The 25,766-nt window shown below is 41.3% G+C and overlaps 1 protein-coding gene across 4 annotated transcripts in view; it reads left to right on the plus strand.

Moving 5' to 3' along the window:
* ank3b (ankyrin 3b) overlaps positions 1–25,766 on the plus strand; it is a 401,704-nt gene that overhangs the window by 152,361 nt on the left and 223,577 nt on the right. For all 4 annotated transcript variants that reach the window (XM_063071574.1, XM_063071573.1, XM_063071575.1 and 1 more), the window contains exons 2-3: positions 4,397–4,498; positions 24,470–24,568. In XM_063071574.1, coding sequence (XP_062927644.1) covers positions 4,397–4,498; positions 24,470–24,568 — 201 coding nt within the window. The remainder of the gene's footprint in view (positions 1–4,396; positions 4,499–24,469; positions 24,569–25,766) is intronic.

Genomic DNA, 25,766 nt, shown 5'->3' on the forward strand with positions numbered 1-25,766 from the left:
CACGTTGACAGCTCCAAATGCAACAGACAAGATGCGCCAAATGAGAAAGATAGGGCCTGTTCTTGTAGTTCATAGGAATGATTGTGAACACAGCCCAGCACATCACACAAATCAATCTCCTGTCCTTGGACTCACTTTACACCGCACACTGTTGGAGCAGTGCTGCCAGGATAATCAAGGACACGACCCACCCAGCCAACACACTTTTCATCTCTCTTCCCTCCGGGAGAAGGCTCAGGAACTTGAAGACTGGTACGGCCAGATTTGGGAACAGCTTCTTTCCAACTGTGATAAGACTGCTGAACGGATCCTGACCCGGATCTGGGCCGTACCCTCCAACTATCCGGACCTGCCTCTCGGTTTTTTTGCACTACCTTACTTTCCCTTTTCTATTTTCGATTTATGATTTATAATTTAAATTTTTAATATTTACTATCGATTTGTACTCCAGGGAGCGGGAAGCGCAGAATCAAATATCGCTGTGATGATTGTACGTTCTAGTATCAATTGTTTGGCGACAATAGAGTATACAGTATGAATATTTGTATGTAAGCATACTTGTGAATTTTATAATATTATGGGAGGTTTTTTTGTTGGTAGGGCTATCCATAAGTCAGACATAATGTAACCCACCTGTAGGCAATTTTGAAACACTGTGCCGTGGGAAGCTCTTAGGGGGAGGTTGTTTGATCATTTTTGGAAGGGAACTGAAAAATATGATCAATGAAAGTAACAAGGGATAAGAAATCAAGCTGGATATATCAAGTTAATATACACAACAACCATGCAGATTGGAAGTACAATAGGCCTGTAGAATTGGATCGCCTGTTCCTGTTGCTGTGATCCAATAGAACGTATAATGTGCAAAATAAGGTACTCTGAAAAACCGTTCTTAATGTGACACACAAAGGTCATAGAGCCATAGAGCATTACAGGACAGAACTGGGCCCTTCGACCTATCTAGTCCTATCAACCTGCTTGACCAGAGCCCTCCATACCCTTTCTGTCCATATGCTTATCCAAATTTCTCTTAAATATTGAAATCAAACTCATATCTACCACTTCTGCTGGCAGCTTGTTCCACGCTCTCACCACCCTCGGAATGAAGAAATTCCCCTTTAGATTCCCTTTCAATATTTCACCTTTCACCCTTAACCCGTGACCTTTAGTTCCAGTCTCACTCAGCGTCAATGGAAAAAGCCTGTTTGCATTTACCCTATCAATATCCCTCATAATTTTGTATACCTCCATCAAATATCCTCTCATTCATCTACATTCTAGGGAATAAAATACCGACTTTTTAAACATTTCCTATAACTCAGGTCCTCAAGTCCTGGCATCATCTTTGTTAAATAGAAATTAAGTGTGTAAAGTCACCGGGGGGAGTGCACTCACTGAGCTTGATTGAAAGATAATTAACAAATCACCGCCACTCTACGTGGCCTACCAGTTGTCAATTTATATTTTTTTAAACATTATCAAAACTGTATTGCAAGGATTTATCAACTATCTTTTCTAGTTCAGTAATACAAGGTCACCTCTCCTAAACTTGACCAATTCATGTGATTGTAACTCCTCGTTTGGCATCAACCTAAAATAACTGATTAACGAGCAACTGTTATACCCTATGGTACTGGCTACATTACCAAGCATTCTCACAAGAAATATCGTCTGCCATGTTAACAAAAGTACAGCCTTAACAGGAATATCCACACAAGATTCAATATTGTTTATTTTCATTCGCCATTACACAAGTGTAAAGGAGAACAAAATGGTTGTAACTCCAGATCTAATGCAGCATAAAAGAAACAATCAGTGTAAAGAATACAATTAAAAGACACAACGTTGTGGGCTTATCAACGAAACGTCAAGGAAGGAGGGTACCCACCTGATGACCCCGATGACATACCTACCCTCCTTGTTAATACTCCAAGCCCACTGCCAACGTTGAGAGTGCCGACTTACCATAGGGATTGAAACATCAAGTCCTAGTAGCTCTGCTCTACTCTACTCTACTAATACATAAGATGAGCTTCTATACATAGACTGACCGTATGTATATAAAGTGACATTAGGTACAGGAGTATCTGCACATAAGGTTACTGACAGGAAATTATAAAGTAGTGGTGATGGGGTGGGTGCATAGGAGGAGGTGTTGATTAATCTGACAGTTTGGGGAAGTTCAAGCAACACACATAAAAGTTGCTGGTGAACGCAGCAGGCCAGGCAGCATCTCTAGGAAGAGGTGCAGTCGACGTTTCAGGCCGAGACCCCTTTCCAGCATCTGCAGAATTCCTGTTAGTTTGGGGAAGTTACTGTTTTTGAGTCTGATTCAGATTTTGATTTATATTTATATATCACCTTTGACTTTATAATATACCTTAAGGTGTCTTACAGAAGATTCCACAAACAAAATTTGCTTTCAGGCTGCATTGGAACTGTGATATTTTATTCAATGTCATTTACCAGAGAGAGAAGGAGAGAAGATTAAATGGGGAATTCTAAGTGTAAGGAGATACTGGAGAGAGTATCAGCCTTTGTTAGGTGGTGTACAACTAGAGGAGCGCAGGTTTCTCTGATTCTGGAGCTGATGTAGCTTACAGAATTGGGGAGCAGCAAAACATGAAAATTTTTAAACTGAACTGGGAATTTAACTAGCACGGCAGGGATTAGGGGAATGGAGCTTTGTGTCTTTCAACATGCAGACGGTAAAATTTTGGCCTGGGAGATCCAGAGGTTCGGCTTGTTTTTGCACAAGGAAACTATTACCTTTCCATTTATGCACACTTTTCTTTTCAATCAATTTCCATTCATCATTTGAACAGTTTCCATCTCACTTCAACAGTGGACATCCGGTCCTTCTGGGGATACTTGACTTCCTTCTTGACCAGAAACTTAACCCGTCCCTCTCCACCTGCACCTTCCCCATGCCTCCTTTTCCACGTGATGTTTGGTGCATTCTTTGTTGTATGCAGATCTTGCCTTTTGATACATCAATGTCTGCCCCATGAACATTATGCAATTTTTTTGTCATCGTTGCTTTTTTTTTTGGCCTTCACGCATGGCAAATCCAACCTGCCCTTTCTCTTCACTATTTCCATTTCTGGGTCGGGCAGACAACACAGGTATTTGTTCTGTCCTCCCATGCACTCTATTGTATCTCGTTTGTTGATGCCACATTCCAGATCAGTACCCACAATATGGTGCTGAATGCTGTCAGACCCAGTGAACTCCTCCAGCAGTTTGCTTTTTGCCTACAATATGTCTAACCTTCAGCTGATAGATCAACGTGTCTGATGCCTGCTTTGGAGAGACACATACACCAGCTTTTAATTGAAATGAAAATGCTATAATAACTAGAGTTGGCTCCACTTACTGGGATTTTAAAATCAATCTGCTATGATATTCATGCATTCTCTGGATCTTATATGATTGTATTTTGCTAATTTCTATCATTATTTTCACATCAGTCATGTAACCGTTTACCATTTTCAATCGAATCAGAGGAGATTTACCAGGATGCTGCCTGGATTGGAGAGCATGTCTTACAAGGATAGGATGAGTGAAATAGGGCTTTTCTCTTTGGAGCAAAGGGGGATGAGAGTTGACTTGACAAAGGTGCACAAGTTGATAAGAGGCATAGATTGAGTGGATAGCCTGAAACTTTTTCCCAGGGTGGAAATGTGGGGCATAATTTTAAGGTGATCGGAGGAAAGTATAGGGGGATGTCAGAGGTAAGTGTTTTTTACACAGAGAGTGGTGGGTGCGTGGAATGCCCTGCCAGGGGTGGTGGTAGAGGGAGATACATTAGGGACATAGAAGAAATTCTTAGATAAGCACATGGATGACAGAAAAATAGAGGGCTATGTTGGTGGGAAGGGTAAATTGATCTAAGAGTAGAAGGGCTGAAGAGCCTGTACTGTACTGTAGTGTTCTAATATCTATGTTCAATAGCAATTCATTCTTGTGTCTGCCTTTATCTCAATTTTATAAGTTGTTCATCTAAAACGCCTTTTAGTTTGCTTGTAAGGCTACATCTAAGTCATCCAAAATTTTCTATCCTGTTGGAAGTATTGCATGACTTGTGACCTTTCAGAATCTTCATATTTTCCATCTGCAGTGCAGAAGTAAAGCAATCACAAATGTCAGCTGCAATTCATGCATGAAATTACTGCAGTGTCATGCAGCAATTGCCTACATTGGCTTGGCCGCCTTGTATGTTATGGAAATTCTACTGAGGTCATAGAAGGGAGAACCCTGGGAAAATGAAATTTTACCAGAGTCAATTGTGCTTTCTCCTTTATTATTTCATTGTTGATCTAGTGTGAAATGTGTTCACTTCGTATTTAAACACTTGTGTCTAATGTAACACTTAACTTTCTCTCTTTTTATATAGACTGACACCAATGCAAGCTATCTACGTGCTGCCCGCGCCGGCAACTTGGAAAAAGCCCTTGATTATATCAAATCTGGAGTTGACATAAATATCTGCAACCAGGTATGTCAACACTACACATTTAAGATGTGTTGAGTTTTTTCTTCAGTACTAAAGTAAAATAAAAGTTGATAAGCATCACTCTCTTGGTTAAGAATCTGAAATTAAATTATTCCACTAATTTAAGTACAGTGTTTCTCAATTCCTTTAGAAAATCAAGACTTTTGGAATATCCTACATGCTGGAGAGTGTGTAATGCATGGATCAAAATTAGTAATACATGACACTTTGTTGCCTTTCTTAAAATTAATAAGATCACAAAAGAAAATCTCAAAATGCCTTACAGAATTCACAGATCATGACATAAAAGTTGAGACATGAAATAAAATTTGCTCTAATAGTATTTAAGCAAATCAAATCAACATATTTATTTTTTAAATTTGCTTTTATTGATGTGTGTGCTGAGGATGTGGCTTCATGTTATGGAAAATCTCAATAGAGACTGTATTCTAGGAAAGCAACCAACACCCCTCCCTACCCTTCAGTAATGTGGGTATCGCCTGTATCTGCCTGATCTTGTATGTAAACTGTTCCTGTGCTTCACATCAAAATCAATTGGCCTCTGTTTAATATTGTTACTAAAACATTTGACAATCCTTTCTCAATGGAATCTGGGCTCACATTGCGCTATGTGTTTTAAGGAAGTATATTTTCTGTCAGATTAGACATTTGGCAAGATTTTCCTATGACCGGCAAGCGGACTGAGCTGTTGGGTGTGTGCTGTTGATCCTGACATATTGCCATGTTGGATCGTCTGAAGGGAGGCTGATCGATGATTGCTGTGCAATATAAAGGTTTTTTATCTGTAAATGATTGACTCTTCCCCTGAAATAATCTTTTGACAGTTGTCAGATTTTCCATCCCCTTGTTGGTCATGCATGAAGTCCTGTCATTTATAAAGATTAGCATTATATTAGCCTTATTTTAGATTAGGTGGGTGACAGTCAGGAAGGGGAAAGGGATTAAGGAGCCAGTGCAGAGTACTCCTGTGCCCATCACCCTGAATAACAGTAACATCTCTTTGGATACTGTTAGGGCGGTTGACCTAACAGAGGAAAGTCAGGTCTCTGGCACTGAGTCTGCCTCTGTGACTCAGAAGGGAAAGGGGGAGAAGAAGCATGCTGTAGTCATAGGGGATTCATTAGTTTGGGAAATGGACAGAAGGTTCTGTGAGTGAGAGCAAGATTCCCAGATGGTATGTTGCCTCCCAGGTACCAGGGTCTGGGATATCTCTGATCAAGTCCTCAGCATTTTTAAGTGGGAAAGTGAATAGCCTGAAGTTGTGGTCCATGCAGGTGCTAATGACATGGGTAGAATGAGTGATGAGATTCTGCCTAGAGAGTTCTGGGAGTTAGGTGCTAAATTAAAGGGCAGGATCTCCAGGTTTATAGCCTCAGGATTGCCACCTGTGCCACGTGCTAGTGAGGCCAGAACTAGGAAGATTATACAGTTTAATACATGGCCAAGGAGTTGGTGCAGACAGGAGGGCATAAGGTTTTTGGATCATTGGGCTCTGTTCCAGGAAAGATGGGACCTATACAGAAGGAACAGTTTGTACTTAAACTGGAGGGGGACTAATATCCTAGTAGGAAGGTTGTTAATACTGCATGGTGGGGCTTACAGAGGGATAGTCACAAGAGTGTCAGAACAGTTAGTGGAGAGGTTGTGGAGGAAGATGCTGGTAAGACCTCAGACAAAGTTAGGAATCAAAAGGTTGAGCATGGTGCAACTAGTCCAAAACTGCATATATTTCACTGCAGGAAGTATTGTAGGAAAGGTGGATGATAGTGCTGAAGATGAGGTAGCTGTTTTACAAACAGAGGCGATGTGTAGTGAGGAAAGGCTGTTGATAGAGCAAAGTTGCAGTCAACAGGATGGGTTACAATGTAAAAGGTGGACAAAATCGAGAAAGGTGAATACAGGACTGAAGGTGTTGTATCTGAATGTGTGCAGTATACAAATAAGGTAGATGTACATGGACTTCAGTAAGGCCTTTGACAAGGTCCCGCATGGGAGGTTAGTTAGTAAAATTCAGTCACTAGGTATACAGGAAGAGGTGGTAAATTGGATTAGACATTGGCTCAATGGAAGAAGCCAAAGAGTGGTAGTAGAGAATTGCTTCTCCGAGTGGAGGCCTGTGACTAGTGGTGTGCCACAGGGATCAGTGCTGTGTCCATTGTTATTTGTCATCTATATCAATGATCTGGATGATAATGTGGTAAATTGGATCAGCAAATTTGCTGATGATACAAAGATTGGAGGTGTAGTAGACAGTGAGGAAGGTTTTCAGAGCCTGCAGAGGGACTTGGACCAGCTGGAAAAATGGGCTGAAAAATGGCAAATAGAGTTTAATACAGACAAGTGTGAGGTATTGCACGTTGGAAGGACAAACCAAGGTAGAACATACAGGGTTAATGGTAAGGCCACTGAGGAGTGCAGTAGAACAGAGGGATCTGGGAATACAGATACAAAATTCCCTAAAAGTGGCGTCACAGGATAGGATCGTAAAGAGAGCTTTTGGTACATTGGCCTTTATTAATCAAAGTATTGAGTATAAGAGCTGGAATGTTATGATGAGGTTGTATAAGGCATTGGTGAGGCCAAATCTGGAGTATTGTGTTCAGTTTTGGTCACCAAATTACAGGAAGGATATAAGTAAGGTTGAAAGAGTGCAGAGAAGGTTTACAAGGATGGTGCTGGGACTTGAGAAACTCAGTTACAGAGCAAGGTTGAATAGGTTAGGACTTTATTCCCTGGAGCGTAGAAGAATGAGGGGAGATTTGATAGAGGTATATAAAACTATGATGGGTATAGATAGAGTGAATGCAAGCAGGCTTTTTCCACTGAGGCAAGGGGAGAAAAAAACCAGAGGACATGGGTTAAGGGTGAGGGGGGAAAAGTTTAAAGGGAACATTAGGGGGGGCTTCTTCACACAGAGAGTGGTGGGAGTATGGAATGAGCTACCAGACGAGGTGGTAAATGCGGGTTCTTTTTTAACATTTAAGAATAAATTGGACAGATACATGGATGGGAGGTGTATGGAAGGATATGGTCCGTGTGCAGGTCAGTGGGACTAGGCAGAAAATGGTTCGGCACAGCCAAGAAGGGCCAAAAGGCCTGTTTCTGTGCTGTAGTTTTTCTGTGGTTTCTGTGGTACTTGTGGTACAGTTGCAGGTTGGCAGGTATGATGATGCAGGTATCACTGAATTGTGGCTGAAAAAAGATTATAGTTGGGGGCTTAATGTCCAAGGATGCACATTGTATCAAAAGGACAGGCAGGAAGGCAGAGGGGGCAGTGTTGCTCTGTTGGTAAAACATGAAATTGAATCATTAAAAAGAAGTGACTTAGGGTCATAAGGTGTTGAGTGTTTGTGGATAGAGCTAAGGAACTGCAAGGGCAAAAAGACCCTGATGGGAGTTGTTTATAGACCCCCAGAATAAGGACTTAGTCTACAAATTACAGCGGAATTGAAAATACATGACAAAAGGGCAAAATTACAATAATTATGGGGGATTTCAATATGCAGGTCGATTGGGAAAATCGGGTAGGTGCTGGATTCTGGGAGGGGGAGTTTCTAGAGTATCTATGAGATGGCTTTTTAGAGCAGCTTGTAGTTGAACCCACTAGGGGATCAACTGTTCTCGCTTGGGTATTGTGCAATGAACCAGAATTGATCAGAGACCTTAAGGTAAAAGGAACCCTTAGGGGTTAGTGATCATAATATGATCAAATTCACCCTGAAACTTGAGGAGAAGCTAATGTCAGATGTATCAGTATTATAGTGTAGTAAAGGGAATTACAGAGGCATGGGAGAGGTGTTGGCCAGAATTGATTGGAAAAGAACACTGGCAGGGATGACAGGAGAGCAGCAATGGCTGGAATTTCTGGAAGTAATTCGGAATGCACAGGATATATGCATCCCAGACAGGAGGAAGTATACTAAAGGAAAAATGACACAACCGTGGCTAACAGAAGTCAAAGCCAGCATAAAAGACAAAGAGAGGGCATATAATAGAGCAAAGTTAGAGGATTAGGAAGCTTTTCAAAACCAACAGAAGGTAACTAACAAAGTCATTAAGAAGGTAAAGATGGAATATGAAAGTAAGCTAGCCAATAATATCAAAGTAGATACCAAAAGTTTCTTCAGATACTTAAAGTGTGAGTAAAGTGATACTAAAAGAGGTGATAGTGGATATCAGACTATTGGAAAAATGATGCTGGAGAGCTAGTAATGGAGGACAAGAAAATGGGAGACAAACTGAATAATTATTTTGCATCAGTCTTCACTGTGGAAGATACTAGCAGTAGCGGATGTTGGAGTTGATTATCAAGGATGAGTTTTCAGGGTACTTGGAGGCACATGATAAAATAGGCCGTTATTAGCATGGTTTCCTCAAGGGAAAATGTTGTCTGACAAATCTGTTGGAATACTTGAAGAAACAGCAAGCAGGATAGACAAAGGAGAATCGGTTGATGGAATTTCAGAAGGCCTTTGACAAGGTGCCACACATGTGGCTGCTTAGCAAGCTTCGAGCCCATGATATTACAGGAAAGATTCTAGCATGGATAAAGCAGTGGCTGATTGGCCAGAGGGAAAGGGTGGGAATAAAGGGAGCCTTTTCTGGTTGGCTGCTGGTGACCAGAGGTGTTTCACAGGGGTCTGTGTTGGGACTCATTCTTTTTACATTATATGTCAATTATTTGGATGATGGAATTGATGGCTTTGTTGCAAAGTTTACAGATGATATGAAGATAGATGGAGGGGCAGGTAGTTTTGAGGAAGTAGAGAGGCTACAGAAGGACTTAGAGTAGGAGAATGGGCAAATGGAATGCAGTGTCAGGAAGTGTATGGTCATGCACTTTGGTAGAAGAAATGAAAAAGTTGATTATTTTCTAAATTGAAAGAAATACAAAGAATCTGAGGTGCAAAGGGGCTTGGGAGTCCTTGTGCAGGATTCCCTAAAGGTTAATTTGCAGGTTGAGACTGTGGTAAGGAAGGCAGATGCGATGTTAGCATTCATTGCAAGAGGACCAGAATATAAAAGCAAGGGAGTAATGTTGAGACTTTATGAGCCATTGGAGAGGCCTCACTTGGAGTATTGTGAACAGTTTTGGGCCCCTTATCTTAAAAAGGATGTGCTGAAACTGGAGAGGGTTCAAAGGAGGTTCACAAAAATGATTCTGGAATTGAATAGGTTGTCATATCAAGAGCTTTTTATGGGTCTGGGCCTGTATTCACTGGAATTCACAAGAATGAAGGTGACCTTATTGAAACCTATCGAATGGTGAAAGGCCTCTATAGAGTGGATGTAGAGAGGATGTCTCCTGTGGTGGGAGAGTCTAAGAATAGAAAGGTGTCCTTTTAGAACAGAGGTGAGGAGGGATTTCTTTACCCAGAGAGTGGTGAATCTATGGAATGGAATTCTTTGCCACAGGCAGCTTTAGAGGCCAATTCTTTACGTATATTTAAGCTAGAGGTTGATAGATTCTTGTTTGGTCAGGTTAAGAAGGGATACGGAGAGAAGGCAGGAGATTAGGGCTGAGAGGAAAATTGGATCAGCCATGGTGAAATGGTGGAGCAGACTCAATGGGCCAAATGGCCTAACTTTGCTGCTATCTCATATGGTCTTATTTGTCACGCGTACATTGAAACACACAGTGAACTATGTCATTTGCCTCAAATTGGCAAGGATTGTGTTGGACAGACTGCAAATGTCATATGTTTCTGGTTCCAACATAACATGCCCACATCTGTCTAACTCTATCCATATGTCTTTGAGATATGGGAGGAAACCAGATTACCTGGAAGAAACCCACATGGTCACAGGAGGAGCATACAAACTTCTTGTAGTCGTTGGTGGGAATTGAGCCCTGATTGCTGAAAGTTGGCACTGTAAAGCAATGTGCTAGCCACTATGCTACACGTTTTTCATGTTAGAGAAACTTCCATGATTTTAAAAAGCATATTCTCAATTGTCAATAATGCTGAGTAACACTTGGGAATTTTCAGTTTGTAATAGGGAGGATGAAGAGATACTAAGTTTTATGGAGTGGATTGCGATGGTATGAAGTGTCGCATAAGTTACGCAGTCCGTTCTTTTCCCTGCAATGCTGTGATTCCTCTGCTCTGCTGGGCTTTCTCACTATGCCCCTATAAATACAAAGATTCTAACTACAGCAGACATTCAGTCTTCATGTTGCTTACAGTTCCTGGAAGGTCAGTCTTACCTAAACATTGAATGCTGAGATTTGTCTCGACATTGTATTTCTTAATGGTTCCAAGACATAATCAGGAAACCATTTTTCTTATTGTTGGCTTTATCAACAGCCTTTTCTCGAAAATTTTTATTGATCATTTTTGATTAAGTATTTTGGAACAATAACAGGCTCTAGGACAGGGGTTCCCAACGTGGAGTCCACGGACCGATGATTAATGGCATAAAAAAAAGACTGGGAACCCTTCCTCTAGGATATGGACATCAATTGAATGAATTTGGAAACAGTTGGGTAGGAAAGACTGCTTTTTTAAAAACTTGATGAATTGGGTTTATTAGAAATTAAGAACACTTTAACTAGTATAGGTCACTTCATTGAATTTCTAGCTTGATGATGGTTATTCCCTCTCAAGGGTCTCCAGATCTCAAGATCTACAACTTATCCTGGGTTCTGAATTTGCTGGGGGCAATTTTGAGAGTAGCATCCTTTTTTTGAGGTCCAAGTGCTTGACATCTAAGTGCAGAGGTTTTGACAAGTGAGGCTGCCTGATGACTGGTTGTGTTCTGCAGAAAGGAAGCTCAAAGAATAACTAAACAGTCATTGTCGGGAGGTCAGGCAGGCATGTCTGTGGTTGCGGGTGTGACAACAGGATGGTGTGTTGTCACCCTGTGTCTGGGATATCGCTGAGTTAGTGTGGAACATTCTGAAAGGGGAGAATGTGGAGTCAGAATCAGGTTTATTATCACTGTCCTATACGATGTTCGGGCAGGTGGGGCTCGTCAGCCTTGGACGACAGCCCGCCTAGGAGAAGAAAAACTCTGATTTCAAACCTCCACTGCCTTGCGGCCATGCCCACGCGTGGGAAAGGCTTCGGGACTAAACCCCGAGGAAGAAATTCAGAGCCGGGGTCCCTAAGGCAGTTTGATGTTGTTTACAACTTCACTCTGGCAACCTTGCGATGACACTGGTGACAAGCTGTATCAGCGCTTGCCCTTCCCTTGGACTACATCAGTGACATGGAGAGGGAGAACCCACTGCATGGGCAACAGCCGGTTCTTCAAATCTGCCTGCCCAGTCTTGCGCCCTGGAGAGGACACAGTCCACCAGAGGTGCAAACCTATGATCCCTGGGATCGACAGCTACCTACTACTATAGGATGTGAAATTTGTTGTTTTGTAGCAACAAAACAGTGCAAAGGCATAAAATTATCATAAACTACAAAATAAGTAAATAGTGCAATAAAAAGAAATAAAGAGGCAGTGTTCATGGACCACTCAGAAATCTGATGATGGAGGGGAAAGAGCTGTTCCTGAATAGTTGAGTGTGGTTCTTCAGGCTCCTGTACCTCATTTCTGATATTAGTAACAAGAAGAGGGCATGTCCCGGATGGTGAGCATCCCTAATGATGGATACCACCTTTTTTAAGGCACCATCTCTTGAAGATACTCTCTGTGATAGGGAGGATTGTGCCTGTGATAGAGCTGTCTGCAACCTTCTGCAGTCTTTTGTGATGTTGTACCTTGATACTGGCCTCTGATGAAACCAGTTAGAATGCTCTCCACCGTACATCTGTAGAAACATGCAAAAATCTTTGGTGATTTACCAAATCTCCTCAACTCATAACCAAGTAGAGCTACTGGCATGCCTTCTTCATGATTGCATCAATATTTTGGGCTCAGGACAGATCTTTGGAGATGTTGACACCCAGGACTTTAAAGTTGCTCATCTTTTCAACCACTGACCCCTCCCTGAAGTCATGGCCCATGTTGGTATGACATGCGTAAGGAGAGAAGTGAGATTCTGCAAGGACAATTTAGGGAGTTAGGTAGCAAGCAGGTTTGAAAAGTTGTTTGTAAGCTTGACGTTAGTCTTTGTGGCTGAGATAATGGGTTTAGAAATAGGAAGGTAAATATGTACCTAAAGATTGATGCAGGAGAAGGGCTTCGAATATTTGAGTAACTGGACTCTCTTCCAAGGATGAGTTTTCAGGGTACTTGGAAGCACATGACAAAACAGGCCAAAGTTAGCATGAGGGGTAACTTTTACGGGAAGGTTGGGTAGCACCTAAACTGGGGTGATACCAGTATCCTGACAGGGAGGTTTGCTAGTGCTGCTCAGGATGGTTTAAGCTAGTGACGCAGGGGTGTGAGACCTAAATTACATCATTGCAAGAGAAGCAAGAAGGATTTGTAGTGAATGGCACTAGCACACCTAGAGGGCAGAGTAGGCAGAGATAGGTGGAGGAGCAGAAGAGGGCTGATAGCAATGTTCCCTGTAAATTTTTTTTTACAGCTGCGCAGGCCAACCATGCTCTGAGCAGGACATTTATACGCAGTGGAAAACTGTGGGGCACATTAAATATTTATTTTTGTAATATGCATACCATGAATATTTAGAATAAAAATTGAAAAATCACATACCTTTAATTAATAAATTAAATCAAAGGGTATAATGTAATACAGTACAACAAAAAAAATCTTGCCCGTTTCGTTAACGTTTTCTGGCTGTGTCCAATTCCAGCTCTTTGGCTGAACAGGCCTTAGGTGAGAACGGGCTTGGGCAAGCGCAGACGGAGGTTATCAGTGAGTTGCTTGTAAGTTTTTTCTCTCTATTAGAACATAGCTAGTGCACTGAGAATGGGTCCAGAGTTAGTGGTATGTTCCTTGTGTGAGACATGGAAACTCTGGGAGACCTTTACCTGAATCCCTGATGACGATATCCGCATGAGGTGCATCGAGCCCCAGCTCTTTAGAGACAGCGTTAAGGAACTGAAGCTGCAGCTGGTTGACCTTCGGCTCATAGAGGAAAATGAGGAGCTGATAGATAGGAGCTACAGAGAGGTAGTCACCCCTAAGTTACAGGAGGCAGGCATCTGGGTGACTATCAGGAGAGTGCAGAGTGCCCTTCTGACCGTTCCCCTCAATAATAAATGTACTGCTTTGGATACCATTTGGGGTTGGGGGCGATGACCTACCAGGGAAAGTGGCAGTGATCTATCTTTGGCACTGAGTCTGTCTCTGTGACTCAGAAGGGAAGGGGGAAGAAAGGAGTGTAGTAGTGATAGGGGATTGCATAGTTAGAGGAGCATACAGCAGACTCTGTGGAATCTGTTGAAAGAGACACCCAGATGGTATGTTGCCTCCCAGGTGCCATGGTCAGCCATGTCTTGGATTGGGTCCACAATATTCTAAAGGGGATGGTGAGCAGCCAGGAGTGTAGGGAAGGAATCACCTGAGAAAAAGGATGAGCTACACCTAAACCTGAGGGGAACCAATATCCTTGCGGGCAGATCTGCTAGAGCCGTTGGCGAGGGCTTAAGCTAATCTGGCAGGGGCATTGGAACTGTAGTAATAGGCTGAGGAATGGGCAGTTGGTATACAAGTAGAGGCAATGAGACTCTGAGGAATGTGGCTATGAGACTGTGAGGAATAGGCAGTTGGTATAAAAGTAGAGCCAATGAGACTATGAGGAAAGACAGGCAAATGAAAAGGCAAAATTGCAGTTAGTGGGATGAAAATTCACCCTGCAGTTTGAGAAGGAGAAGCAAAACTTAGATGTATCAGTATTACAGTGGAGTAAAAGGAATTACAAAGGCATGAGAGGGGAGCTGGCCAAAGTTGATTGGAAGGGGACACTAGCAGTGATGACAGCAGAACAGCAATGGCTGGAGTTTCTCGGAGCAATTCAGAAGGTGCAGGAAAGATACATCCCAAAGATGAAGAAGTAGTCTAAATGCAGGATAAGGCAACTGTGGCTGACAAGGGAAGTCAAAGATAGCATAAGAACAAAAGAGAGGTCACATAATATAGCAAAAAATAGTGGGAAGTTAGAGGATTGGGAAGCTTTTAAAACCAACAGAAAATGGCTAAACAGCCACAAAGAGAGAAAAGATTAAGAATGAAAGTAAGCTAGCCAATAATATAAAGGAGGATTCATAAAGTTTTTTCAGATATATAAAGAGTAAAAGAGAGATGATAGTGGATATTGGACTGCTGGAAAATGACATTGGAGAGGTAGTAATGGGGTACAAACAAATGACAGATGAACTTAGTAAGTATTTTGTGTCAGTCTTCACTGTGCATGAGCAGAATGCCAGAAATGCAACAGTGTCAGGGGCAGAAGTGAGTGTCGTTTCTATTACTAAGGAGAAGATACTTGGGAAGCTGAAAGGTCTGGAGTTAGATAAGCCTCCTGGACAAGATGGACAACGCCCCATGGTTCTGAAAGAAGTAGTTGAAGAGATTGTGGAAACATTAGTAATGATCTTTCAAAAATCACTAGATTTCGGAGGACTGGAAACTTGCAGATGTCACTATATTCTTTAAGAAGGGAAAGGGCAAAAAGAAAGGAATTTATAGGCCAGTTAGCCTGACTTCAGTGGTTGGAAAAATGCTGGAATCAATTACTAAAGATGAGTCTTCAGGGTACTTGGAAGCACATGACAAAACTGGCCAAAGTTAGCATGAGGGAAATCGTGCCTGACAAATCTGTTGGAACACTTTGAGGAAGTAACAGACAAGATAGACAAAAAAGAGTCAAAGGATGTTGTTTATTTGGATTTTCAGAAGGCCTTTGACAAGATGCTGCATATGAGGCTGTTTAACAAGATAAGATCCTGTTGTCTTACAGGAAAGATACTAGCATGGGCGGAAGATTGACTGACTGGCAGGCAGGAGGCAAATAGTGGGAATAAAGGGGGCCTTTTCTGGTTGACTCTTGGTGACTAGTGATGTTCCTCAGGGGTTGGTGGTGGAAACGCTTCTTTTCAAGCTATATGTCCATGATTTGGATGAAGGAATTGATTACTTTGTGGCCAAGTTTGTGGATGAAACAAAGATAGATGGAGGGGGCAGGTAGTGTTGAGAAAAGCAGGGTGCCTGCAGAAGGGTTGGAAGAATGGGCAAAGAAGTGGCAGATAGAATATAGTGTAGGGAAGTGCATGGTCATGTGCTTTTGTAGCAAGAATAAAATTGGGAGAAAATTCAGAAATCAGGCGTGCAAAGGGACTTGGTAGTTCTCAAACAGAATTCCCTAAAGGTTAACTTGCAGGTTGAGTCAGTGGTAGGGAAGCCAAGTAATGTTAGCATTCATTTTGAGGGAACTAGAACACAAAAGCAAGTATATCACGCTGAGGCTTTATAAGCCATGGTCAGACCGCATTTGGAGTTTTGTGAGCAGTTTTAGACCCCTTATGTGCTGCTTTTGGAGACGGTCCATTGGAGGTTCATGAGAAGGATCCCAGGAATGAAAGGGTTAACATATGAGTATTGTTTGATGGCTCTGGGCCTGTACCTGTTGGAGTTTAGAAGAATGAGAGGGGAATCACATTGAATCCAATCTAATATTGAAAGGCCTGGATAGAATGGACATGGAAAGGATGTTTCATATCGTTGGGGAGTCTTGGACCAGAAGGCACAGACTCAGGGCATTCCTTTAGAACTGACGTGAAGAGGAATTTCTTTCCAGAGGGTTGTGAATCTGTGGAATTTATTGCCACAGATGGCTGTGGAGATCAAGTCATTGGGGATAATTAAAGTGGAGCTTGATATGTTCTTGATTAGTAATGGTGTCAAAAGTTATGGGGAGAAGACAGGAGAATAGGGTTAAGAGAAATAATAAATCAGCCATGATCGAATGGTGGAGAAGACTCAATGGTCCTGTAATTTATGGTCTTACCATGATGCTGCCTGGATTAGAGGGCATATGTTATAACAAGAAGTTGGACAAAATTTAGTTGTTTTCTCTGGAGTGGCAGAGACTGGGGGGGTGTTTTGATAGAGGTTTATAAGATTATGAGAGGCATAGATAGAGTAGACAGACAGTATATTTTCCCCAGGGTTGAAATATCTAAAGTGATGGTATTGGGTTTGCTGACTACAAAGTTCTATACTCAATTGCAACAAGTAACCTCACTGAAGGGAGATGATACAGTAACCACCTGATCTTCAAAGACTAATTCACTTCCCTGTTTATTCTCCACATTGAGCTAGGCTGCCCATACCCACTATTTGAGCATATAGCTTCTTGGTAGCCCTCTCCCTAACAAGGAGAAGATACTTCCATCTAACAAAGAAGTTTAAAGTACAGTTAATTTATTTTCAGTGATACATGTTTAAATCTACACAACACTCTTAAAACACATTTAAAACTCACAGAGAATCTATGTCTTAAACATATTCCAAATTACAAACTGTTCCAAAAATGCAAACCATTTGCAAAACGCAGGTACATTTTCTATAAATTAAAGAGCCGTAGCAATCATGCAGAGAATCGAATCGTCATCTGCAGAAATCGTGAGACCATAAGACCTAGGAGCAGGATTAGGCCATTTAGCCCATTGAGTCTGCTCCACCGTTTGATCATGGCTGATTTGTTATTCCTGTCAACCTCATTCTCCTATCTTCTCCTCATAACCTTTGACACCCTTACTAATCAAGAATCTACCAACCTCTTTAAATATACCCCATGACTTGGCCTACACAGCCTACTGTGGTAATGCACTCCTGAGATTCACCGACCGCCCTGTAGCTAAAGAAGTTTCTCTTCATCTCTGTTCTAAATGGATATCCTTCTACTCTTGAGTCTGTCCCCTCTGATCTTAGACAGCTTGCCACAGGAAGCATCCTCTCCACATCCCCCCTAACTAGTCCTTTCAATATTCGATTGGATTCAATGAGATCCGCCCCTCATTCTAAAGTCCAGCATACAGGCCTAGAGCCATCAAACGCTCTTCATACATGAACTCTTTAATTCCTGGGATCATTCTAATGAATCTTCTCAGGACCCTCTCCAATGGAAGCACATCCTTTCTTAGATAAGTGGCCCAAAACTGCTCACAGTACTTCAAGTGCAGTCTGACAAATGTCTCCTAAAGCCTCAGCATTACGTCCTTGTGCGGGATTGTTGGTCCAAAAGGCCTGTTACCGTACTATATCTCTAAAATTAAATAAAATAAAGCTCCACTTCCTGATAAGAATTCACCATTTCTCTGTGAAATTCCATGACATTTCTATGCATAAGAAAGAAACCACAAGGTAACATCTTTATTGACTTGTAGCAAGTTTGGACCAATGATTAGGGAAAAGTATTCATGCTTGCAGTGAGCAGCCAGGACCATAGTCAGTTAAGTACATACAATCAAAATTATTGATTGAGTGTTTGTGCAGAAAGATGTTGAGTCGCAGGGAATTATGAGCGTGCAGTCTAGTGAAATTAGGAGTGTGACAAACACAATGACGTCACTAATTTAACATGTACATTCTATTACTTTACTTTATTGTTGCCAAACAATTAATACTAGAGCGTACAACTATCACAGCGATATTTGATTCTGTGCTTCGCGCTCCCTGGAGTACAAATCAATAGTAAACATAATACAAATTTAAATTATAAATCATAAATAGAAAAAAGAAAGTAAGGTAGTGCAAAAAAAACCGAGAGGCAGGTCCGGATATTTGGAGGGTACGGCCCAGATCCGGGTCAGGATCAGTTCAGCAGTCTTATCACAGTTGGAAAGAAGCTGTTCCCAAATATGGCTGTACGAGTCTTCAGGCTCCTGAGCCTTCTCCTGGAGGGAAGAGGGACGAAAAGTGTGTTGGCTGGGTGGGTCGTGTCCTTGATTATCCTGGCTGCACTGCTCCAACGGCGTGCGGTGTAAAGTGAGTCCAAGGACGGAAGACTGGTTTGTGTGATTTGAACCAAAAACTACAATGCATGTTGCATCAGGTCCATTGTTACTCTTTGGGACAAAAGCCTTCAGTCAAATGATGGTTTATACTTCATTATTATTCATAGCCTTCACTAGCATAATCCTAATTGACCTTCAGTGCTCCATCTCTTCTGAACCAGCATCTTCCAAGCCAAGAATCTTCCATTCCATGTCAAGCCCTAATTGACCATCATCTATTCTTACGGATCTCAGTTGGTTTCCAGTCCTCTTGTCTCCTTACATTTAAAATTTCTACCCTTGTGCATGGGTACCTCTATCAGCCACATTAATTCCATATCCTTCTTCAAAGCCATAAATCCATAAATGCTTCATTGCCCTTGGGTGGGTACATAAGAACAAGAGACCTTCGAGCCTGTTTATTCATTCAGTTAGGTTAAATAGGTGTGACAGAGGGCCCTGTCACTGGCCTTGTGCAGCATTGCAATAACTTTACAACCTCAAAGTAATGCACACAAGCACATACAGGGAATAACAGGAAGTTTATTAATAGGTAAATGTTTATTTGTTTAATGTTTGTTGTTTGTTGAGCACTCCATTGTCTGTTCATTTGTTTTGTGGTTTGGCAGTTTCAGGTACGTCTCGGCAAAACCGAAGTGCTGCTTGCAGGCTGGTATTATTCGTGAGAAACCTGCAAGTATGCAGTGTGCAGAAGGGGGAGGGGGGGAGGCTAAAGATACAAAGTGGAGTTCAGTGTATCCCCCAGGGTGTGGTTGGAGATAGACCCTCTTTGCGGTAGGTGCTTGTGAACGAAGTTGAGGAAGGAGTGACTATTGGTTGATATATGTAAATATTATGATGTGTGTATGTGTGTGTGTATATATATATATATATAGTACAGTTGGCCCTCCTTACCGCAAGGGATTGGTTCCGAGACCCCCCCCCCCGCGGATCCCAAAAAACGCGGATGCTCAGTGTGGGTGGACTTTAGGACCCAGGGCAGCACAGGACCCACCGCCCACAGTGTTTCTGTTCCATTGACTTATAATACCTAATACAATGTAAATGCTACGTAAATAGTTGTTATACTCTATTATTTAAGGAATAATGACAAGAAAAAAAGTCTGTACATGTTCAGTTCAGACACAACCATCGTAGCTCTTGTGGGAACGCTGATACCGCCTCGGCATCAACCGATCCCAACTCTCCCGTGATCTTTAAGTTCTTGAGGCTGTAGTGCTTTACATAGCCAGCCAGCCATCCCTAGCACTAACACTTCCACAAATTTCAGCTTCTTTCTGCTTTATTGTATGACTGCTCGATTCGTTCTTACTGACTTTACAGCTCACTTCAGAATGCGACATGCCACTTTTCAAAAGATCTAATATTTCTAATTTCTTGGCAAGAGATAGCACTTTACGCTCCCTCTTAGCCTTTGAGGAAATGCTTTGACCATGTAGTTGCTTCTTAGGAGCCATTTTTTCACAGAAACAAAGTAGCGAACAAACGAGACGCGAGGCGAACAATGCCCGGTTTTCCCGATTCGCGGTTGGTTGAATTCGCGCATGCGGAACTCGTGGATAAGGAGGGCCGACTGTATATGTTTTTTCTTTCCTCAATGTACATATCTTTTAACATTTTGGAACTTGGTGTGAAAAATGGGAACCACACAATAAAACACCTGCACCTGCTATTGCAGCAGACTTAGTTTTTTTTTTCAAGGGACGTAAAGCCCATGAAGCACCTCTACATCACAATTGGTCTGTTTTAATTTCATCTACTTCTCTTAGTTTCTTACCTCCAATACCCTTGGCTTACAAAGATCTTCAACTAACTAAGCTTGACTCATTGAATTCTCTATCCAAAATCCCTCAGTGTTTGTCTGGCCTAGATTTATCTGAAGCCTTGGTTGTTTTGCTCTCTGCAGATACTACATCTTCATGGCATTTTGCTATTATCTCAAACTCATAGCATCCTCAGTGTTGTACTCTTGTATAACTGGAAAACAACATTGAATGTTGACCCAAATGGAATCTGCTTAATCTCTCATCAGGACAAATATGCCATTACAGGAATTGCTGTGTGCAGATTTAAGGGACGTTTCGTGTAAACATAGAATAATATGTATAGAGCTGTACATTAAACTGTGCTGTCTTGGCATTTGTCCCAGAAAATTAATTCCCTTGATTGACTCTCATAGTTTCATTTCCTTGATAGTTTTCTACAATGCAAAATGAATGGAACCTATTGTAGAAGCAAATAAACTGAATACTTAAGTTTTTTCAAGACTCTAGTACAGTGTTAAATATGTGAGGTGTTTCTTTTGAATGAACTATTTTGAAACATTCGAAGTACAGTGGATTCCAGTTAATTGGGACACATCAGGACCAGTACATTTTGACCCAGTTAAGCAGCTGCCCCAATTAGCCGAAGTTTCATGGAAATAGTTAAACAGGTATAAAAGGACAAATTACTGTTTAACTGAGTAACAAATTATTGATTCAAATGAAATACAGAACAAGTTAGAACACTATCAATACTACTACAGTACTATAAAACTGTGCTTTAGTTCCTAATCGTTATTGATGGAGCAATTCATTCAGTGCCGCTGTCATGTTCTTTTGATTGACTATAAATGAACAAAATCAGCATAGACACCTAGTGAGGATATGGACTACCTTCATACAATGGTATTGACAATTGCATCCTCCAACTCTTCATTGTCATTGTGATATTCAAGATGATTGTCGATACCTTCAAATTCTTCATAGTCCTTAACTTGTTGAAGTAGTGAAATCATTCCATTTGCAATCATGGCTGTTTCTGGCATCTCCAAGCCTGAATGCTTGAAACTGTAGTGAGCAAAACAGTTCTGAATTGTCTTACTGCTTATTTCTTGCCAAATATCAGTGACAAAAATCACTGCTTTTTGACCACAAGCACATGCAACTGACATTATTTAAAAACTGTACCGTAGTGTAATGTCTAATGGCCACACAAGTGCATGCATATGACAATAGTTAGAAACTGCTCGCAAACAATCTCTTGCCCCAACTAAACAGCATAGTGTTCCAAATAAGCGAAGGGAAGCCCGGCTATTTTCTTGATTAGTTTTTGGTCTTTTAGAGTTGTCCCAAACAAGCAGCTGTCCAATTAACCGGAATCTACTGTATTTAAGTTTCTTTCATCAGCCTGTAGAGGAAAGGTCTTTTAGATTTTCGTAGGAGGTGCTTCTAAATGGCCAATGTTTGCTAAGGACTTGTCAGTTCTGAGAAACCCTTTGGTAAATTTTGTCAGATAGGAGTCTGACAGTAGATGTATGATCATCCTCCTCAATTCAGCTTTTCTGCCAATCTCGATGTACCTTGATCACCTGCACCCTGTTTGAGATGGAGATACTCACTGTCCCATCACCATTTCTATGTACTCCCTGAAGAATGTAGATAGATTCAAATTTATTTCTCACATGCACATTCAAATGTGCAAACAACACACCTGAGGGTTTGCTGGAGGAGCCACCAAGCATTGCTGGAATGTGTGCCTTCATCCTATAATGCGGTGCTGATCTATAGTATATAAACCTACTCTTGATCAATCTATCCTTCTCTCCCACACAGCCCTTTTTTTACACCCTTGTGCCCATCTAAGAGACATTTAAATGTTCCTGTTGTATTGGCCTGTACCACCATCCCTAGCAGTGCATTCTAGGCATCCACTGCTCTCTGTGTAAAAAAAAAACCTACCTCTGGCGTCTCCCCAAAACTTGGGGAAAAGATGCTGGCTGTCAATTCTCTCTAAACCTCTCATGATCTTTTACATCTTATAGAGGTGAAATTTGTATCTATCTTCTCTGGTCCTTTAAGAATTCTGTAAATTTCAATGCGATCGCTCATTTGGCTAAACTCCTGAGAGTATTGGAGCAGTCTACTTAATCGCTCCTCACAGCACTAAGGTGCTGTCCTCGGAGTTAGTGTGTGGATGGGAAAGAGTCCAGAACGGAAACAGGTTGAAGCAACAGGGACAGGCCAATGAAATCGAGCCTTTTTAAATTTAATTACTCACTACCACACCTTCACTAGTCTGCACAAGGTAGTGGCTTGGAGCCTACGCAGGTTGGTGAGAGTCAAGTAACGAGTGACAGCACTAGAGTCAGATATTTAGAAGAGATGTGACACGTGAAAGGGCGCTACTGCAGGTCAGTGATGGTGGGTGATTACTGACGGGAGTCTGTGCGAGGTGAGATGCATCGTCTTCTGTGAAGATATAGTTCAGTTGGAGCTGGGAAACAGCACGCTGTGTTGATCATTAGAGATGGAGCAGTTTAGCTGTGTGATTTGAAGGTGTGTTCCCCTACACTGGAATTAGGAATAGAAGTATTCTGTATAATTTAATGTTTTCACTATTACTGTATTACTGTTCACAGTTATAAATAGTGAGGCAAAGCATGAGAGTGAGCTACCAGATTTCCATTTTTACCTATATACTTCGATGCATTTTTACCTACATATTTATCTATATCCTTCAGTGACTTGGCTTCTGCACTACTCTTTGGTAGTGAATTCCACAAGTTCACCACCCTCTGAGTGAGGACATTTCTTCTGGTGTTTTGCACTGTAACCTGAGATTGTGGCACTCTCATTCTCAAAACTCCAGACAGAGGAATTATGTTCTCCACAGACAGTAAACAATACAACTGTAGTCAACATAATCTCTCCATAGTCTTACCATCCCTGGAACCATTTGGGTGAATTTTTACTGTACTTCCTCTATGGCAGATATATCCTTTCATGAGTATGGAGACCAAAACTGCACACACTGATCCAAGTATGTCTCACTATACTGTATAACTGTAGCAGAACAAACCTGCTCCTATACTTAAAACCTCTTACAATGAAGACCAACATAGCATTTGCTTTCTCTACTGCTTACTGTAGTTTGGTTTTTATGGCTGGCGTATCAAGACACTTGAGTCTATTTGTACATCAACATTTCACAGTCGAAGTAATGTGCCAACTTTCTGCTTTTCCTATTAAAATAATTGACCAGGTTTATCATTATTATTCTGCATCCGCCATGATTTTTTTTCCATTCATTCAATCTGTTCGGGTTGCATTGAAAGTACTATGCATCCTGCTCACAATCTCAGTTTCACATCATCGGCAAACTTCATCATTGCATTCAGTTCCCAAGTCCAAATGAATGCAGTGTGTTATCTATTTATAATCTGAGATCCTTGCCCTGATCCCTGTGATCTCTCTTTAGTGAAAGACTAATTCATTCCTGGTTTCTACCTGTCAATCAGTCCTCCTTCGATACCTATTCTTTTCGGTGGGTTGAGGGTTGAGGCAACTAGAAGTATGGAAAGAGGAGACTTTGAAAACACTTTTAAATTGGAGGTAACACTTAATCAAGAGATCAAGAACCATGTAATCCCACATATACAGCACTGATGGGGATGGTATAATCTGAAAGGAAGACAGCAGGGGATGGAATAGATTGCATTTTGTTTCAGGTACACCATCAACTCCCCTTTGATTCTTCGGTCACTTGCAATACAATAGCCAGTCCTTGTAATGTCCTTTTAAACTGAGAACTCTTCATCCAGAATCCCTGTTGCGAGGACTGCAAAGAGGATCACCAGGGTCTCCCTTCCACCCATTAGAGATGTTTATCAGGAGCGCTGCATATGCAGTGCCCTTAGCATTGTCAATTCCATCCGTCCAACAATCTCTTTGACCCCCGACCATCAGGCAGGAGGTACCATAACATTAGGACTAGAACTGTTGTAAGGGGCAGCAGCTTCTTCCCCAGGCTGTAAGACTACTGAACTCCCTGCCATCACACAAGAATCTCATCATATGGTCTAATCATGTATGAAATGCCAGTAGTGTTATACTGCTAACTTGTATCGTACACGCACTTATTAATAGTTAATTAATTTATGGTAATACTTCCTTCCGGTGTTATGTGAGTGAGTTCTATGTACCGTGTTGTGCACTTTTGTCTGGAGGAACATTGTTTAGTTTGGCGGAATACATGAGTACAGACGAATGACAATAAACTGAACCATATGCTTCTGTTTCTTTTTCAGAATGGGTTGAATGCTCTCCATCTTGCTTCAAAGGAAGGTCATATAGGAGTTGTTTCTGAACTGATCCAGCTAGGTGCTAATGTGGATGCTGCAACCAAGGTAAGCGTATGACTTGTCCTTTGATCGGTAATACTGTTCACTGTTGCATGGCGGAACAGATCTCTGATTTCTATCTATAATTCATTGAGATCATTGTGGCATTACTCAGATTATTTCCCTGTTGTCGACAAAATAAAAGCAACATGCATGTCTCTTCAGCACTTTCAGGTGTCCTTGTGAACAGCAACTCCATGTCTTTGACTTGCCCTCTCGTTCATTTTCAATGCTTGGGTATGCAGAAAGCTCCTAAAATGGAGACTGATGAATAAATCAAAAAGTCAAGTGAGTGTTTCCAGTCCTTAATGAAGATTAGTGGATTGCCTGCAGGAGTGAGGGCTAAAGCAAAAAAGAGATAACCTGCAGCCCTTGAATCTTAGAAGTAAAAATTTAAAATACCTAGCTGCAAGTGTGTTTGAGGTGGATTTTATTTTGACCTTAAAGAGGGGATTATATAAATAGAGGGTGAAAAAAAATTGCAAGGCAACTGAGATGATGCCAGGTGTTGCAAATTGTGAGTTGCTCCTGAAAAGAGGTAACATTGACAGGTTGGGCTGGATTTCCTTTTCCTCTGCTGTGTATCCTATGATTCTGTCATAAATTGTGGATGTTACTCATTACAAATGGCTGCCTTGGCTGCGTTGACACATTTCTACATCAGTGCGTCGAATGTCCATGATTCTCTCTCTTTTTGCAGTATCAGGGAGAAGAAATTGCATTCAAACTTCATTTGATAGAATTTTCATTGCAGAATCAGAGGATTAAAAATCCAAGGTCTCTTGACCGCAATATTTGCTTTGATGCTGCAGTATCAAAAGGCATTGCATTCTCAACAATCAAATACTAAGCCAAAATATTTCATACTTGGACAGTGGAATTGGATATAAAAAGGATAAATTGAAGTGCTTGAATAATCTGCAGCTGTCAGACACACTTATCCCTTCTTGTTTTTTTTCACTGTTTTAATGGAGGTCGGGATTGAGGACGTGATTTTAAGTTTAACTCTGTTTGGTTTCAAGTTAGCCCATTGCCTTGCTTTGCTTTTAGTTAGTTGCACGGTGGGTTTTTTTTTGGGGTTTTTTTTTTCTTTTTTTCCATTGATATATATAAAATCTAGTATACTATTATGTTATCTTGGTTTCTTATGCTTAAATTACATTGTTTGTAGTATTTTCTTTTTGGTATTGTTATCTTTTGGAAT

The sequence above is a fragment of the Mobula hypostoma genome, chromosome 19, assembly GCF_963921235.1.
Source record: "Mobula hypostoma chromosome 19, sMobHyp1.1, whole genome shotgun sequence".
Classification (NCBI taxonomy): Eukaryota; Metazoa; Chordata; class Chondrichthyes; order Myliobatiformes; family Myliobatidae; genus Mobula; species Mobula hypostoma.